The following is a 15,777-nucleotide window of genomic DNA, read 5'->3' on the forward strand; positions in this document are numbered from 1 at the left end:
ACAGTGGCTTTCATTATACCATTTTATTTTTGCATATGTTTGAAATTTTCCATAACAAAAGTTAAAGTTCATGTAAACTATAAAGAGAACGCAATTCTAAAGGAACAAAAGAAAAAGGTATTAAGAAGAATTAGAAAAAATTCCATATCCTTTCTTGTCACCCCACCCCACATACACATTTGGTATAGAGAAAATAGTGAGCGTTGGTAGCCGAGAGGACCACAGGTTGGCAGCAGGGTGGGTGGGACATCTTGCTCATAGATGTCCTTGCATTAATTTTGTTTTTTTAAATATTGCATTAAAATGTGATTATCTTCACCACTGAGTTTTCTGCACCTCCTTAAATTTGCCCCGTCCTCCTGGAGTGAATAGGGATGTATCCCAGGAGCAGAAGAGAGGAAGAGGCAAGTCCCCAGGGAAGAACTGGGAAGGGCCAGTCGGCCCCTGAGAAGATACTGCCTTTCCCCAGCAGGCACAGAAAGGCCCAGGAATATACAAAGAAGGGAGAGCCACAGAGCCCAGTCAGGTGCTGTTAAGAAGGACCCGGCTCGCGGGAATCCTGGGTGGTTCAGTCCCTTTAGCGTCTGCCTTGGCTCAGGTCATGATCCCAGCGTCCTGGGATCCAGTTTTGCATGGGACTCCTTGCCCTGCGAGGAACCTGCTTCTCCCTCTGCCTGCAGCTCCCCCTGCTTGGACTCTCTTTTTTTTCTCTCTGGCAAATAAATGAATAAAATAAAAAGGACCCGGCAGCAGAGGAGAGCTGCGCTGGCCCACTGGCTGTGCGCCACCCGGCGGGCAGAAGCCGCCACGGAATGGGGGCGGTGCCACTCGCGTGACGAAGGCCTCACGTGAGCCGCCAACGCTGGCTCGCGCGCCTCGCTCTAGCGTTAGAGCCGGCCTTCGCTCGTTCACTTCTCGGTGTCTACCCCCGGTGGCCCTGCGGGCGAGCGGGCCAGAAGCGGTCCTGAAGAGTCCGACGCGGAGGGGAAGCAGGTAAGGGACCGGGAGGAGTGGGAGCGTTCCCTGGTCTGGGTGTAGGAGAGCCCACGCGGCCCGCCGAGCCTTGCTCGGGGCCGCCTGCCCCGGAGCGAAGCTGCGCAAGGATCGCAGCGCTCACGCCGCCCTGCAGCCCGCGTTTGGCCGCAGAAAACAGTAGGCCGAGGGCTGGACGGCGGTGAGGCGACGACCCCTCGGAAACACCTGCCTCTTGCACCTCCGCCCCGCCCCCGTCCTTCTTGGTGTAGAAAATGGTGGTCAGCACGGGGGATGGGGCGGCTGGGTGTGGGGGCGAGGCGGCCGTGGCTGGTCCTGGCGGAGCCTGATAGCGTCGGGTCGGCGGGGAGCGCTCGACTGCAGCAGCCCCCACTGCCCCCACCCCGGCCCTCTGCAGGTGTGCAGGTCTAAGTGTCGCGGCGGCGCACTCTCGGCGAGAATCGGGAGGAGGAGGAGACTGCAAGGATAGGCCCAGGTCGGTGCGGGGGACAGTGTGGGGGGCGGGGGGTACGTTTGGAAAGCCCTGAGACCCCAGATTCCCTCCTGCCCCCGCGCCCCCCGCCCAGCCCGTCCTCCATCTTGGTGCCTGCAGAGGCCTGGGCAGGGATCGGCAGGGAAAATTGTGGGCTTTGGTGAGGAGAGGGGGAGAGGAGCGACAGGGAGGGAGCGGGGGAGTGCTAGGTCCGGGATCCCCCTGAAGAGCGTAGGGAGCCTCTCCGGTGGGAGAGCCTTTGAATTCCAGGGCTCTGAATTTTGAAAGGTACTTAGTAGGGCCTCTGTCCTCGGTGCTGATCATCCCACCCCCACCCCCCACCCCCAAAATAGCCTTTTTTTCTGGTCTCTTACTTCCTAGGAGCAATGGCGTCCAAACAGAAACAAGCGGTGAAAAATGTCAACATGGAAAATGCCCAGCAGGAAAACGGAGAGGAACAGGTTCCCGAGCAGAATGAAGAGGAATCACGCAATTCGAAAGGGGGTGAAGGCCAGAAGCATGGAAGAAATGTCAGGCTGGGGCGAATGAGACGACTTGTCCCTAATTTTCGGTGGGCCATACCTAGCAGGCATATTGATCACAATGAAGTGGGAGGTGAGGAGGAAAAGTTTGTAGGGCAGATGATGGAGGTCAAGAGAAAGACTAAGGAGCAGCAAATGAGACATCATAAGCGCTTCCAGACTCCTGAACCTGATAATCATTATGACTTTTGCCTTATACCTTGAAACCTAAGGTTTTCTCCAAGGTTGTTAATGTGGTCTCGGCTCTACAAGCTTGTAGTTTTGTGATTTACTTTTTCTGTAAAGCTTTTGGGTGTTTCCACTTACCAGTTTGTAATTAAATATTGTTTTGTCTTCAGTGTAAAACTTTCTGTCCAGTAGGGCAATTTCACTCAGTTTTAGGAAAAACTATTCCTTTCATAAAGTGAAATTAATAAAGCAGTTTAAAAAGCAATCTTCCACTTTCACCCTAGTCTTTATTTTTTAATACTACCTTTCCTCTTCTAGCTACCTGGACTCAAGATCTCTAGTCTTTGACTGTTTTCTGTTGTTGTTGTTCTCATCCAATGAGCAAGGATAATTCATAACTCAACATCTGATATCATTTTAAGAATGTGTGCCCTACTGTTTTTCAAGGAGTGTGAGTCCACCACCGGTATAAAAACACCTTGGGAGGGGGGCTTTTTAAGAATGGAAAACATCTGGCTTCTATCCTCTAGACCCACAGATGGGCACTCCAGAATCTTCATTTTTTAACAAACTTTCCGGGTAAATCTAATGTACACCTTTAATCTGAGGCCACTGTTTTATGTGTGTATGTATGTGTCTGTGGATAAAGAAAATGTGTGTGTGTGTGTGTGCACCCCACACATTGTGATGGAATATTACTCAGCCACGAGAAAGAATGAAATGTTGGGGCACCTGGGTAGCTCAAGTTGGTTGGGCATCTGCCTTTGGCTCAGGTCATGATCCCAGAGTTCTGGGATCAAACCCCAAATGGGGCTCCCCACTCAGCAAGGAGCCTGCTTTTCCCTCTCCCTTGTTTGTGCTCTCTCGCTAATAAAACCTTTTTTAAAAAAAGAAAAGAATGATATCTTGCCATTTGCAATGACATGGATGGAACTAGAGGTTTTATGCTAAATAAAATAAGTCAGAAAAAGACAGATACCATATGATTTCACTCATATGTGGAATTTAAGGAACAAAACATGAACATACAGGAAGGGAAGGAAAAGATGAAAACAGAGGGAGGCAAAACCATTAGAGATTCCTTACTCTAGGGAATAAATGGGGTTGCTGGAAGGGAGGTGGGTGGGAGGATGGGGTAACTGGGTGATGAACATTAAGGAAGGCACTTGATGGAATGAGCACTAGGTGGTGTATGCAAGTGATGAGTCACTGAATTCTACCTCTGAAATTAATAATACATGTTAATTAAGTTGAATTTAAGTAAAAATTATTTTAAAAAATAAGAACAAATTTTAAAAGTCACTTCCTCAAACTTTGTTTCACAGATGAGGAAACTAGGTAAGGAAATGGTTTTCCCAAGGTCACATAGCCAGTTTGTGATAGAGCTGGGACCACAGTTCCTGGTTCAGGGTGCTTATCTCCTTAACGCATCCCTTCTACAAGGCATGATTTGGAAATATGTGTGTACTGATTGCCAGTGGTGTACATTAACAAAATCACTGTTTATTTCTTGTTAACACCTCAGTCATCAGAATCCCTGCATGTTTAATTGGCAAACATTTAAGGAGAGCTCTGTGTCCTTTATAATATTTTGGAACTGGAATGATCATTCAGCTTCTGTCTAGAGGAAGGGGATGATGGAGAGTCTGATCTGGAAATGCAAGGTGGTGAACTCACAGGCACTTCATAAAGGCTAGCTGATTGAGTGCTGTTCATGAATGACCTTTTGGTCCTTCTGAAAATCAATACTATACCTTTCCATACACCAATCCCAGATTTCCCAAGGTAGCCCCAATTTTTAAAAATCTGTGAGTGGGAAGTGAGATCAGAACTTGACTGGTGGAAGGAGAACTGAAGGAAGCCTCTCATCAGGGTTCTTTGGGGGTGGTGGGAGATGAGGACAGACTTTCCAAAAGAAGTAATGTTGGGGTTCAGAATAAGATTTTTTTTAAAGATTTTATTTATTTATTTGACAGAGAGATCACAAGTAGGCAGAGAGAGAGGAAGGGAAGCAGGCTCCCTGCTGAGCAGAGAGCCCAATTCGGGACTCGATCCCAGGACCCTGAGATCATGACCTGAGCCGAAGGCAGCGGCTTAACCCACTGAGCCACCCAGGTGCCCCAGAATAAGATTTTTTGAAGAACTGAAATAAATCCCCTCTCCATGGTGTTTCTCAGGGTGTGGGATGATGAAGTCAGAACTTTCTGGAAGTGGTAAATGTATGGGAACACGGTCACAATGTGATTGGTTGAAGAATCAAATTATGACCCCTCTCCTGGGAGTTTCTCTGATGGTGGGGTATGAGTACAGAACCCCCCAAAAGCAGTAAAGTTTGGGGGCCATGATCAGAACATGATTGAAGACAAACAAGGAAGCACACTTTCCTAGATGTTTCAGCAGAGATGGAGGAGTGAGAACAGAACATTCTGGAAAAAGTAATAGCCAGGATGTAAAGTAAGTCATGGAATTAGAAAGTGATTGAAGGAGAACTGAGTTACTTTTTTAAAGATTTTATCCATTTATTTGTCAGAGAGAGAGAGAGAGAGCAGGGGGAGCAGCAGGCAGAGGAAGAAGCAGGCTTCCCGCTAAGCAAGGAGCCTGATGCAGGACTGATCCCAGGACCATAGGGTCATGACCTGAGCTGAAGGCCTTAACCAATTGAGCCACCCGGGTATCCCAAGAACTGAGTTATTTTAGTGAACACTTCCATTAACTTACACATTCCATGGGAGGTTCAGTCTAGGTGTGTAGTACATTCTGACTTTTTAAGGCGATGATGGAGATCTATTAGTTGGAAATGTCCTTAAAGAGGCTGGCAAGAAAATAGAAGAAATATGGAAACAAAAGAAAAGTGAATCAACCAGGAACAACAAAAAGGATTAATGCATTCATCCTTATCATTCATTTATGTGTTCATGTTTGTTTAGTTTCTCAAGGAAAATGTGTTTGTTTTCATAGATTTTGAAGTAAGGCTTGCGATAGAAGCCTAGCAATTAAAAAGAGAAAGAGGAGATCTATAAGAAGAGATGTTCAGAAGCATATGTTGTCACCCTCAAGTAAAAGAAAACAAGATATCACTGAAGGAATCTTTAAAGAGGCCAGGAAGGGAAAAAAATGAACTTATAAAGAAAAAAGCAAAACAAACCAAATATCATAAGGAGAAAACACCAAAACAGGTTATCACTTCCAGTCCATGGATAAACCTTTAAAACATTATTCTAAATGAAAGCCAAACACAAAAGGCCACATATTATGATTCCATTTATATGAAATATTCAGAATAGACAAATCTGTTGAGACAAAAAGTGGAATAGTGCGAGTAGCTGGGAGGAGATGGGAATAAGGAGTAACTACTAAGGGGCATAGAGTTTCTTTCTGGGATATTGAAAAGGAAAATATCAATAGCCAGATGGAACAATTTACCATAAATAAATAAAATAGTTTGGTCATCTCCCAATAATAGAAAAATATATAAACAGTAGCATGGACATATTTAGATATAAAAAGCCTTTTAATATATGATAAAGTTGGTATGTCAAATCTGAAAAGAAGAACTGTGTCACTCAATATGTTTTCTCATTTATTTATGTTATGCTAACTTGGAAATCAGCAAATTAATGCCTTCCAGAACTAGGCATCCCTCCCTATTAAGAAGTGTTGTTGAATGAACTTCCACCAACACATGACTAGGTATATGGATCGTATGACAGAAGTTTGTAACAACCAGTCTTGTCATCTAAGAATATGGAATACAAACTAGAATCCCAGGTCTGCTATTTACTAGGTATGTGATCTTGAAAAACTTTTATGAGTCTCAGCTTGCTCATCTATTAGGTAGGATCAATAATATTCAACTGTGGCTGCAAGACCTTTGAGGAAGAAGAATATTCATAGTACATACTTGTGATGTTATGGCAAGGTCCTGCCTGACTCAAGGGGTTCTGGTATAGTATTTCAACTGATTCAGGTCTGTTAATTAAGAGAGAATCTAGACTTTCTAGTGGTTCATATCAGCCCTCTGTTTGCCGTACTTAGGGTTTTAAGGTAACCCAAACCAAATAGGAATTTAGTGGGCCACCTATCTATGTTCCCCTGGTAATACTTATGTGTCATGTACTTTTTTTATGTGAGTAGTTTAAGTTTATTGTTCTAGAGGTTCTTTCTTTCTATCTTTTCTTTCTTTCCTTCTCTCTTTCTCTTTGTTTTTTTATTTTTCTTTAATTTCAGTATAACTAATGTACAGTGTTTTATAAGTTTCAGGTTTAGAATATAGTGATTCAACAATACTATACATTACTCAGTGCTCACCACATAGGCTAAGTAGTTTTATTTTTGTTTTTACTTTTTTATTATATGCTAAGTACTTTTAAAAACATTTCCCATACCTCAGAGGCTTAGCAAACTGAAAATTTCTCACTCAGCTACCAGTGCAATACAGATGGGAGAGAGTGGGATCTGTTCTATGCTGTCACTCAGGGAACAAGGTGGCAGGAACAAGGCAGGAACCTCCACCATCTTCAACATGTGACTTCCAAGATTGCCTTGGGTACTTACATCCAGCTGGAAGAAAGAAGGATAGAGAGGGATCATGGGAGATTATGCTGGAGTTTTCTGCTCACATTCCAATGACCACAAATCAGTCAACTGCATAGCTGTCTGAGAAAAGCAACTTATAAGTATGAACTTAGGATGAAATGCAACAAAATTTGTTAAACGTGTATACTCTCTTTGCCATAGTTTCACAGGATCAGTTAGATACTGATAAAAATTCCTAATTCAGAAGGAGGAGTCAAGATGGCGGAGAAGTAGCAGGCTGAAACTACATCAGGTAGCAGAAGATCAGCTCCATAGCTTATCTAAACATTGCAAACACCTACAAATCCAACGGGAGATCGAAGAGAAGAAGAACAGCAACTCTAGAAACAGAAAATCAACCACTTTCTGAAAGGTAGGACTGGCGGAGAAGTGAATCTAAAACGACGGGAAGATAGACCGCGGGGGGAGGGGCCGGCTCCCCGCAAGCGGCGGAGGAAGGGAGCACAAAATCAGGACTTTTAAAAGTCTGTTCCACTGAGGAACATTGCTCCAGAGGCTAACCCAGGGTGAAGCCCATGCGGGGTCAGCGTGGCCGCAGGTCCTGCAGGGTCACAGAAGGATCGGGGGTGTCGGAGTGTCGCAGAGCTCGCAGGTATTAGAACGGAGAAGCCGGCTGCAGAGACAGAGCCGAGGACTGAACTCTCAGCTCGGGGTTACCTTGAACTGGTCGCGGGCTGGGAGAGCTCGGAGCGCGGCTAGAGGCTGGGGATACGGGAGTGATTGGGTGCTGTCCTCTGGGGGCGCACTGAGGAGTGGGGCCCCAGGCTCTCGGCTCCTCCGGGCGGGAGACTAGGAGGCCGCCATTTTCATTCCCGTCCTCCGGAACTCTCCGGAAAGCGTTCAGGGAACAGAAGCTCCCAAAAGCGAACCCGAACAGATTACTTAGTCCGGCCGCCGGTAAGGGCGGTGCAATCCCGCCTCGGGCAAAACACTTGAGAGTCACAACAACAGGCCCCTCCCCCAGAAGATCAACAAAATATCCAGCCAGGACGAAGTTCATCTATCAAGGAAAGTAGGTTCAACCCCTAAGAAAGCAGCGCAATTCCAGAGGAGGAGAAAGCAAAGCACGGAACTCATGGCTTTCTCCCCATGATTCTTTAGTCTTGCGGCTACTTCAATTTTTTTTTTCTTTTTTCTTTTTTCAATTTTTTTTCTTTTTTCTTCTTCTGCTAAATTTTTTAAAACTTTTACCCTTTTCTTTTTTAATGTTTTTTGACTAGTTTATCTAAATATATATATTTTTTCTTTTTTATATTTTTTCTTTATTTGTTTTATTTTTTAAATTTTTTTCTTTTTTTTTCTGAACCTCTTTTTATCCCCTTTCTCCCCCCCACAATTTGGGGTCTCTTCTCATTTGGTTACAGCGCATTTTTCTGGGGTCTTTGCCACCCTTTTAGTATTTTATTTCCTCCTTCATATCCTCTTATCTGGACAAAATAACAAGGCGGAAAAAATCACGACAAACAAAAGAACAAGAGACAGTACCGAAGGCTAGGGACCTAATCAACACAGACATTGGTAATATGTCAGATCAAGAGTTCAGAATGACGATTCTGAACATTCTAGCCGGGCTCGAAAAAGGCATGGAAGATATTAGAGAAACCCTCTCTGGAGATATTAAAGCCCTTTCTGGAAAAATTAAAGAACTAAAATCTAACCAAGTTGAAATCAAAAAAGCTATTAATGAGGTGCAATCAAAAATGGAGGCTCTCACTGCTAGGATCAATGAGGCAGAAGAAAGAATTAGTGATATAGAAGACCAAATGACAGAGAATAAAGAAGCCGAACAAAAGAGGGACAAACAGCTACTGGACCATGAGGGGAGAATTCGAGAGATAAGTGACACCATAAGACGAAACAACATTAGAATAATTGGGATTCCAGAAGAAGAAGAAACAGAGAGGGGAGCAGAAGGTCTATTGGAGAGAATAATTGGAGAGAATTTCCCTAATATGGCAAAGGGAACAAGCATCAAAATCCAGGAGATGCAGAGAACCCCCCTCAAAGTCAACAAGAATAGGTCCACACCCCGTCACCTAATAGTAAAATTTACAAGTCTTAGTGACAAAGAGAAAATCCTGAAAGCAGCCCGAGAAAAGAAGTCTGTAACATACAATGGTAAAAATATTAGATTGGCAGCAGACTTATCCACAGAGACCTGGCAGGCCAGGAAGAGCTGGCATGATATATTCAGAGCACTCAACGAGAAAAACATGCAGCCAAGAATACTCTATCCAGCTAGACTATCATTGAAAATAGAAGGAGAGATAAAAAGCTTCCAGAACAAACAAAAACTGAAAGAATTTGCAAACACCAAACCAGCTCTACAGGAAATCTTGAAAGGGGTCCTCTAAGCAAAGAGAGAGCCTCAAAGTAGTAGATCAGAAAGGTACAGAGACAATATACAGTAACAGTCACCTTACAGACTCATAATGGCACTAAATTCATATCTCTCAATAGTTACCCTGAATGTTAATGGGCTAAATGCCCCAATCAAAAGACACAGGGTATCAGAATGGATAAAAAAACAAAACCCATCAGTATGTTGCCTGCAAGAAACTCATTTTAGACGCGAAGACACCTCCAGATTTAAAGTGAGCAGGTGGAAAAAAATTTACCATGCTAATGGGCATCAGAAGAAAGCTGGGGTGGCAATCCTTATATCAGATCAATTAGATTTTAAGCCAAAGACTATCATAAGAGATGAGGAAGGACACTATATCCTACTCAAAGGGTCTGTCCAACAAGAAGATCTAACAATTTTAAATATCTATGCCCCTAACGTGGGAGCAGCCAACTATATCAACCAATTAATAACAAAATCAAAGAAACACATCAATAATAATACAATAATAGTAGGGGACTTTAACACTCCCCTCACTGAAATGGACAGATCATCCAAGCAAAAGATCAACAAGGAAATAAAGGCCTTAAATGACACACTGGACCAGATGGACATCACAGATATATTCAGAACATTTCATCCCAAAGCAACAGAATACACATTCTTCTCTAGTGCACATGGAACCTTCTCCAGAATAGATCACATCCTGGGTCACAAATCAGGTCTCAACCGGTATCAAAAGATTGGGATCATTCCCTGCATATTTTCAGACCACAATGCTCTGAAGCTAGAACTCAATCACAAGAGGAAAGCTGGAAAGAACCCAAATACATGGAGACTAAACAGCATCCTTCTAAAGAATAAAAAAGAATAAATGGGTTAACCAGGAATTTAAAGAAGAATTGAAAAAATTCATGGAAACAAATGATAATGAAAACACAACAGTTCAAAATCTGTGGGACACAGCAAAGGCAGTCCTGAGAGGAAAATATATAGTGGTACAAGCCTTTCTCAAGAAACAAGAAAGGTCTCAAGTACACAACCTAACCCTACGCGTAAAGGATCTGGAGAAAGAACAAGAAAGAAACCCTAAACCCAGCAGGAGAAGAGAAATCATAAAGATCAGAGCAGAAATCAATGAAATAGAAACCAAAAAAAAAAAACAATAGAAAAAATCAATGAAACTAGGAGCTGGTTCTTTGAAAGAATCAATAAGATTGATAAACCCCTGGCCAGACTCATCAAAAAGAAAAGAGAAAGGACCCAAATAAATAAAATCATGAATGAAAGAGGAGAGATCACAACTAACACCAAAGAAATACAGACAATTATAAGAACATACTATGAGCAACTCTACACCAACAAATTTGACAATCTGGAAGAAATGGATGCATTCCTAGAGACATATAAACTACCACAACTGAACCAGGAAGAAATAGAAAACCTGAACAGGCCCATAACCAGTAAGGAGATTGAAACAGTCATCAAAAATCTCCAAACAAACAAAAGCCCAGGGCCAGACGGCTTCCCAGGGGAATTCTACCAAACATTTAAAGAAGAACTAATTCCTATTCTCCTGAAACTGTTCCAAAAAATAGAAATGGAAGGAAATCTTCCAAACTCATTCTATGAGGCCAGCATTACCTTGATCCCAAAACCAGACAAGGATCCCACCAAAAAAGAGAACTACAGACCAATATCCTTGATGAACACAGACGCAAAAATTCTCGCCAAAATACTAGCCAATAGGATTCAACAGTACATTAAAAGGATTATTCACCACGATCAAGTGGGATTTATTCCAGGGCTGCAGGGTTGGTTCAACATCTGCAAATCAATCAATGTGATAGAACACATTAATAAAAGAAAGAACAAGAACCATATGATACTCTCAATAGATGCTGAAAAAGCATTTGACAAAGTACAGCATCCCTTCCTGATCAAAACTCTTCAAAGTGTAGGGATAGAGGGCACATACCTCAATATTATCAAAGCCATCTATGAAAAACCCACCGCAAATATCATTCTCAATGGAGAAAAACTGAAAGCTTTTCCGCTAAGGTCAGGAACACGGCAGGGATGTCCATTATCACCACTGCTATTCAACATAGTACTAGAAGTCCTAGCCTCAGCAATCAGACAACAAAAAGAAATTAAAGGCATCCAAATTGGTAAAGAAGTCAAACTATCACTCTTCGCAGATGATATGATACTATATGTGGAAAACCCAAAAGACTCCACTCCAAAACTGCTAGAACTTGTACAGGAATTCAGTCAAGTGTCAGGATATAAAATCAATGCACAGAAATCAGTTGCATTTCTGTACACCAACAACAAGACAGAAGAAAGAGAAATTAAGGAGTCAATCCCATTTACAATTGCACCCAAAACTATAAGATACCTAGGAATAAACCTAACCAAAGAGGCTAAGAATCATACACAGAAAATTATAAAGTACTCATGAAAGAAATTGAGGAAGACACAAAGAAATGGAAAAATGTTCCATGCTCCTGGATTGGAAGAATAAATATTGTGAAAATGTCCATGCTACCTAAAGCAATCTACACATTTAATGCAATCCCTATCAAAATACCATCCATTTTTTTTTCAAAGAAATGGAACAAATCATCCTAAAATTTATATGGAACCAGAAAAGACCTCGAATAGCCAAAGGAATATTGAAAAACAAAGTCAAAGTTGGTGGCATCACAATTCCGGACTTCAAGCTCTATTACAAAGCTGTCATCATCAAGACAACATGGTACTGGCACAAAAACAGACACATAGATCAATGGAACAGAATAGAGAGCCCAGAAATCGACCCTCAACTCTATGGTCAACTAATCTTCAACAAAGCAGGAAAGAATGTCCAATGGAAAAAAGACAGCCTCTTCAATAAATGGTGCTGGGAAAATTGGACAGCCACATGCAGAAAAATGAAATTGGACCACTTCCTTACACCACACACGAAAATAGACTCCAAATGGATGAAGGACCTCAATGTGAGAAAGGAATCCATCAAAATCCTTGAGGAGAATGCAGGCAGCAACCTCTTCGACCTCAGCCGTAGCAACATCTTCCTAGGAACAACGGCAAAGACAAGGGAAGCAAGGGCAAAAATGAACTATTGGGATTTCATCAAGATCAAAAGCTTTTGCACAGCAAAGGAAACAGTTAACAAAACCAAAAGACAACTGACAGAATGGGAGAAGATATTTGCAAATGACATATCAGATAAAGGGCTAGTATCCAAAATCTATAAGGAACTTAGCAAACTCAACACCCAAAGAACAAACAATCCAATCAAGAAATGGGCAGAGGACATCAACAGACATTTCTGCAAAGAAGACATCCAGATGGCCAACAGACACATGAAAAAGTGTTCCACGTCACTCGGCATCAGGGAAATACAAATCAAAACCACAATGAGATATCACCTCACACCAGTCAGAATGGCTAAAATTAACAAGTCAGGAAATGACAGATGCTGGCGAGGATGCGGAGAAAGGGGAACCCTCCTACACTGTTGGTGGGAATGCAAGCTGGTGCAACCACTCTGGAAAACAGCATGGAGGTTCCTCAAAATGTTGAAAATAGAACTACCCTATGACCCAGCAATTGCACTACTGGGTATTTACCCTAAAGATACAGACGTAGTGATCCGAAGGGGCACGTGTACCCGAATGTTTATAGCAGCAATGTCTACAATAGCCAAACTATGGAAAGAACCTAGATGTCCATCAACAGATGAATGGATAAAGAAGATGTGGTATATATACACAATGGAATACTATGCAGCCATCAAAAGAAATGAAATCTTGCCATTTGCGACGACGTGGATGGAACTAGAGCGTATCATGCTTAGTGAAATAAGTCAATCGGAGAAAGACAACTATCATATGATCTCCCTGATATGAGGACATGGAGAAGCAACCTGGGGGGTTAGGGGGATAGGAGAAGAATAAATGAAACAAGATGGGATTGGGAGGGAGACAAACCATAAATGACTCTTAATCTCACAAAACAAACTGGGGGTTGCTGGGGGGAGGTGGGATTGGGAGAGGGGGAGGGGGCTATGGTCATTGGGGAGGGGAGGCGAACCATAAGAGACTATGGACTCTGAAAAACAACCTGAGGGTTTTGAAGGGTCAGGGGTGGGAGGTTGGGGGAACAGGTGGTGGGTAATAGGGAGGGCACGTTTTGCATGGAGCACTGGGTGTTGTGCAAAAACAATGAATACTGTTATGCTGAAAAAAATAAATAAAATAGGGAAAAAAAAGATTTGAATCAGAAAAAAAAAATAAAATCTTTAAAAAAAAAAAATTCCTAATTCAAACTATTCTGTCTACCATGACATTCTTTTTTTTTTCTTTTTTTTTTTTTCATTTTATTTCTTCTCAGGGTTCCAGAATTCATTGTTTATGCACCACACCCAGTGGTCCATGCAATACATGCCCCCCACAATACCCACCACTGGGCTCACCCTACCGCCCATTCCCACCTCCTCCAAAACCCTCAACTTGTCTCTGAGTCCACAGTCTCTCACTACCATGACGTTCTTGATACATGTAAAGGAAACTAAGCTTTCCTTGTCTTTGGTGGTTAAATGTAACTTCTTAATTTATCCTACCCTGAGATCCTGGCATCTCTACTGAAACCAAGAGGCTATGTCAAGTTTAAGAATCACACCCAGAATCCTCAGTCTAATGATGATCGCCATTATAAGATTTTCAAAATATGCTTTACTACTTATTTCTCAATTTCCTATTAAAGATAACATCTTCTAGCCCTCTCTTTAGACATAGTTAGGGAGTAGATGAGTAATACATGATAAGCACATTCCAACATTTCCTTTTCCATAATTCTTCAGATTATTTACATCATACTAGTAATTTCCTTTTTTAAAAAAGATTTTATTTTTTATTTGTGAGAGAGAGAGCATAATGGAGGGGTTGAGGGTGGAGAATGGGTAAGGTCAGAGGGAGAGAGAGAAGCAGACTCCCCACTGATCAGGGAGCCTGATATGGGGCTGGATCCCAGGACCCTGGGATTGTGACCTGAGCTGAAGGCAGATGCTTAACTGAGCCACCCAGGCACCTCGTTAGCAATTCCTGATATACCAACATTTTTTCGTGTAATCAATCAGGAGGTCATAGTTCAGTCAACCAACTGAGCAAACAATTAGAGTCCAGCTGAATGAGATAGCACATTGAATTTAAAATCTCTGCTACGTGCACAGATATTCATAAATTCAGCTGAATTTATTTGACATGTACCATATACCTAGTGCTGCTCTAAGTGTCAGGGAATCACAACACTAAGTATAACAGCAAATATATATATATATATTCATGGAACTTGCATTCTTGTTGGAAAAACAAGAGAAGGTTCAGGAGGAAACATGTGAAGGACGTAAGAGAGTGATCTAGGCAGATATTTGAGGGTAAAGTTTTCCAAGCAGAGGGAATAAGAAATGCTGTGGACTTGATTTGAAAGCATGCCTGACAAAAGTAGCTAAAATTATGTCCCTTCCCACCATTATCTAATATTGTTAGAACCTATTCTCACACATATTCTCAAGATTGTTGCCAATGTAGCAAATCCACTGAACAAGTAGAATTTGTAGGAGACAATAATAAAACATTTTTTCCACCTGCTACCTATGCAAGCCTGCCCTTTGGCACCAGTTCTTCTCCTGTGCCTTGAGTGAAATCTAGGGTATGTCCCATGATTTTCCTGCTTGTCTTATAAATTAAAAAAATCCTCCTGTCCGTTCAATTCACAAAACAGTTTCCATTCAAGTTGTCTGAGAGACTAAGTTGAATATGGAGCTCTTGACGTCAGGGACAGGAGTTCAAGCCCCATGTTCAGTGTCAAGATGGCTTAAATAAATAAACTTTAGACAGACAACCTCTCCTTTGCTGTCCTGCACACCACTCCTTTGTGGTGTAGTCAATAAACTTCTATCTCCTTTAAGATAAATAAATAAATAACCTTTAAGAACAAACAAAAAACAGTTTCCATTCGATGTAGGCAGGAAGACAATAAGAAATTAAGGTCTTATGTAACAGGTACTGTTATGGCCATCTACTACTGGCACTTTCTAGATTGTGAAGGTATTTAAAGTTAACTCCTTCCTTTATGTGGTTCATTTATGGGTTCTACAGGGAGTGCCCCATTGTTGAGAATCTCTTACCTGCTCTTCTCTTGAAATGGGCAAATGCATATCCCTGAGCTCGTCACTTTTGATTCCTTCATTAGTCTTCATTTTTTTAAGACTTTATTTATTTATATATTTGTCAGAAAGAGAGAGAGGGAAAACACAAGCAAGGAGAGCAGCCGGCAGAGGGAAAAGCAGGCTCCCCGCTGAGCAAGGAGCCTGATGTGGGACTCAATCCCAGGACTCTGGGATCATGACCTGAACCAAAGGCAGATGCTTCACTGATTGAGCCACCCTCGGGTCCCTCCATCATTAGCTTCTAAACTTCCAGCAGTATATCCAGGTTGTTTCTGCGAGGGTTTCTTTGCTCCTCCAGAAGACTATCATGACATAGATCAATGACCTCCACAAGCTAGTTCTGTCTCCTATAAGGCCCATGTCATGCCTATGGGAACCACTCACACATCATATATGCAATTTAACTCCCAAATTCAAGTTCAGT

The 15,777-nt window shown here is 42.3% G+C and overlaps 1 protein-coding gene across 1 annotated transcript; it reads left to right on the forward strand.

Annotated features, from left to right (window-relative positions):
- Positions 1–842: 842 nt before the first annotated feature.
- BEX4 (brain expressed X-linked 4) lies at positions 843–2,440 on the forward strand. The gene is made up of 3 exons (XM_045995427.1): positions 843–993; positions 1,391–1,468; positions 1,847–2,440. Exon 3 carries the CDS (start codon positions 1,852–1,854, stop codon positions 2,209–2,211), a length of 360 nt encoding a protein of 119 aa, XP_045851383.1. The 5' UTR covers positions 843–993; positions 1,391–1,468; positions 1,847–1,851; the 3' UTR covers positions 2,212–2,440.
- Positions 2,441–15,777: the final 13,337 nt, after the last annotated feature.

The sequence above is a fragment of the Meles meles genome, chromosome X (genome assembly GCF_922984935.1).
Source record: "Meles meles chromosome X, mMelMel3.1 paternal haplotype, whole genome shotgun sequence".
NCBI lineage: Eukaryota > Metazoa > Chordata > Mammalia > Carnivora > Mustelidae > Meles > Meles meles.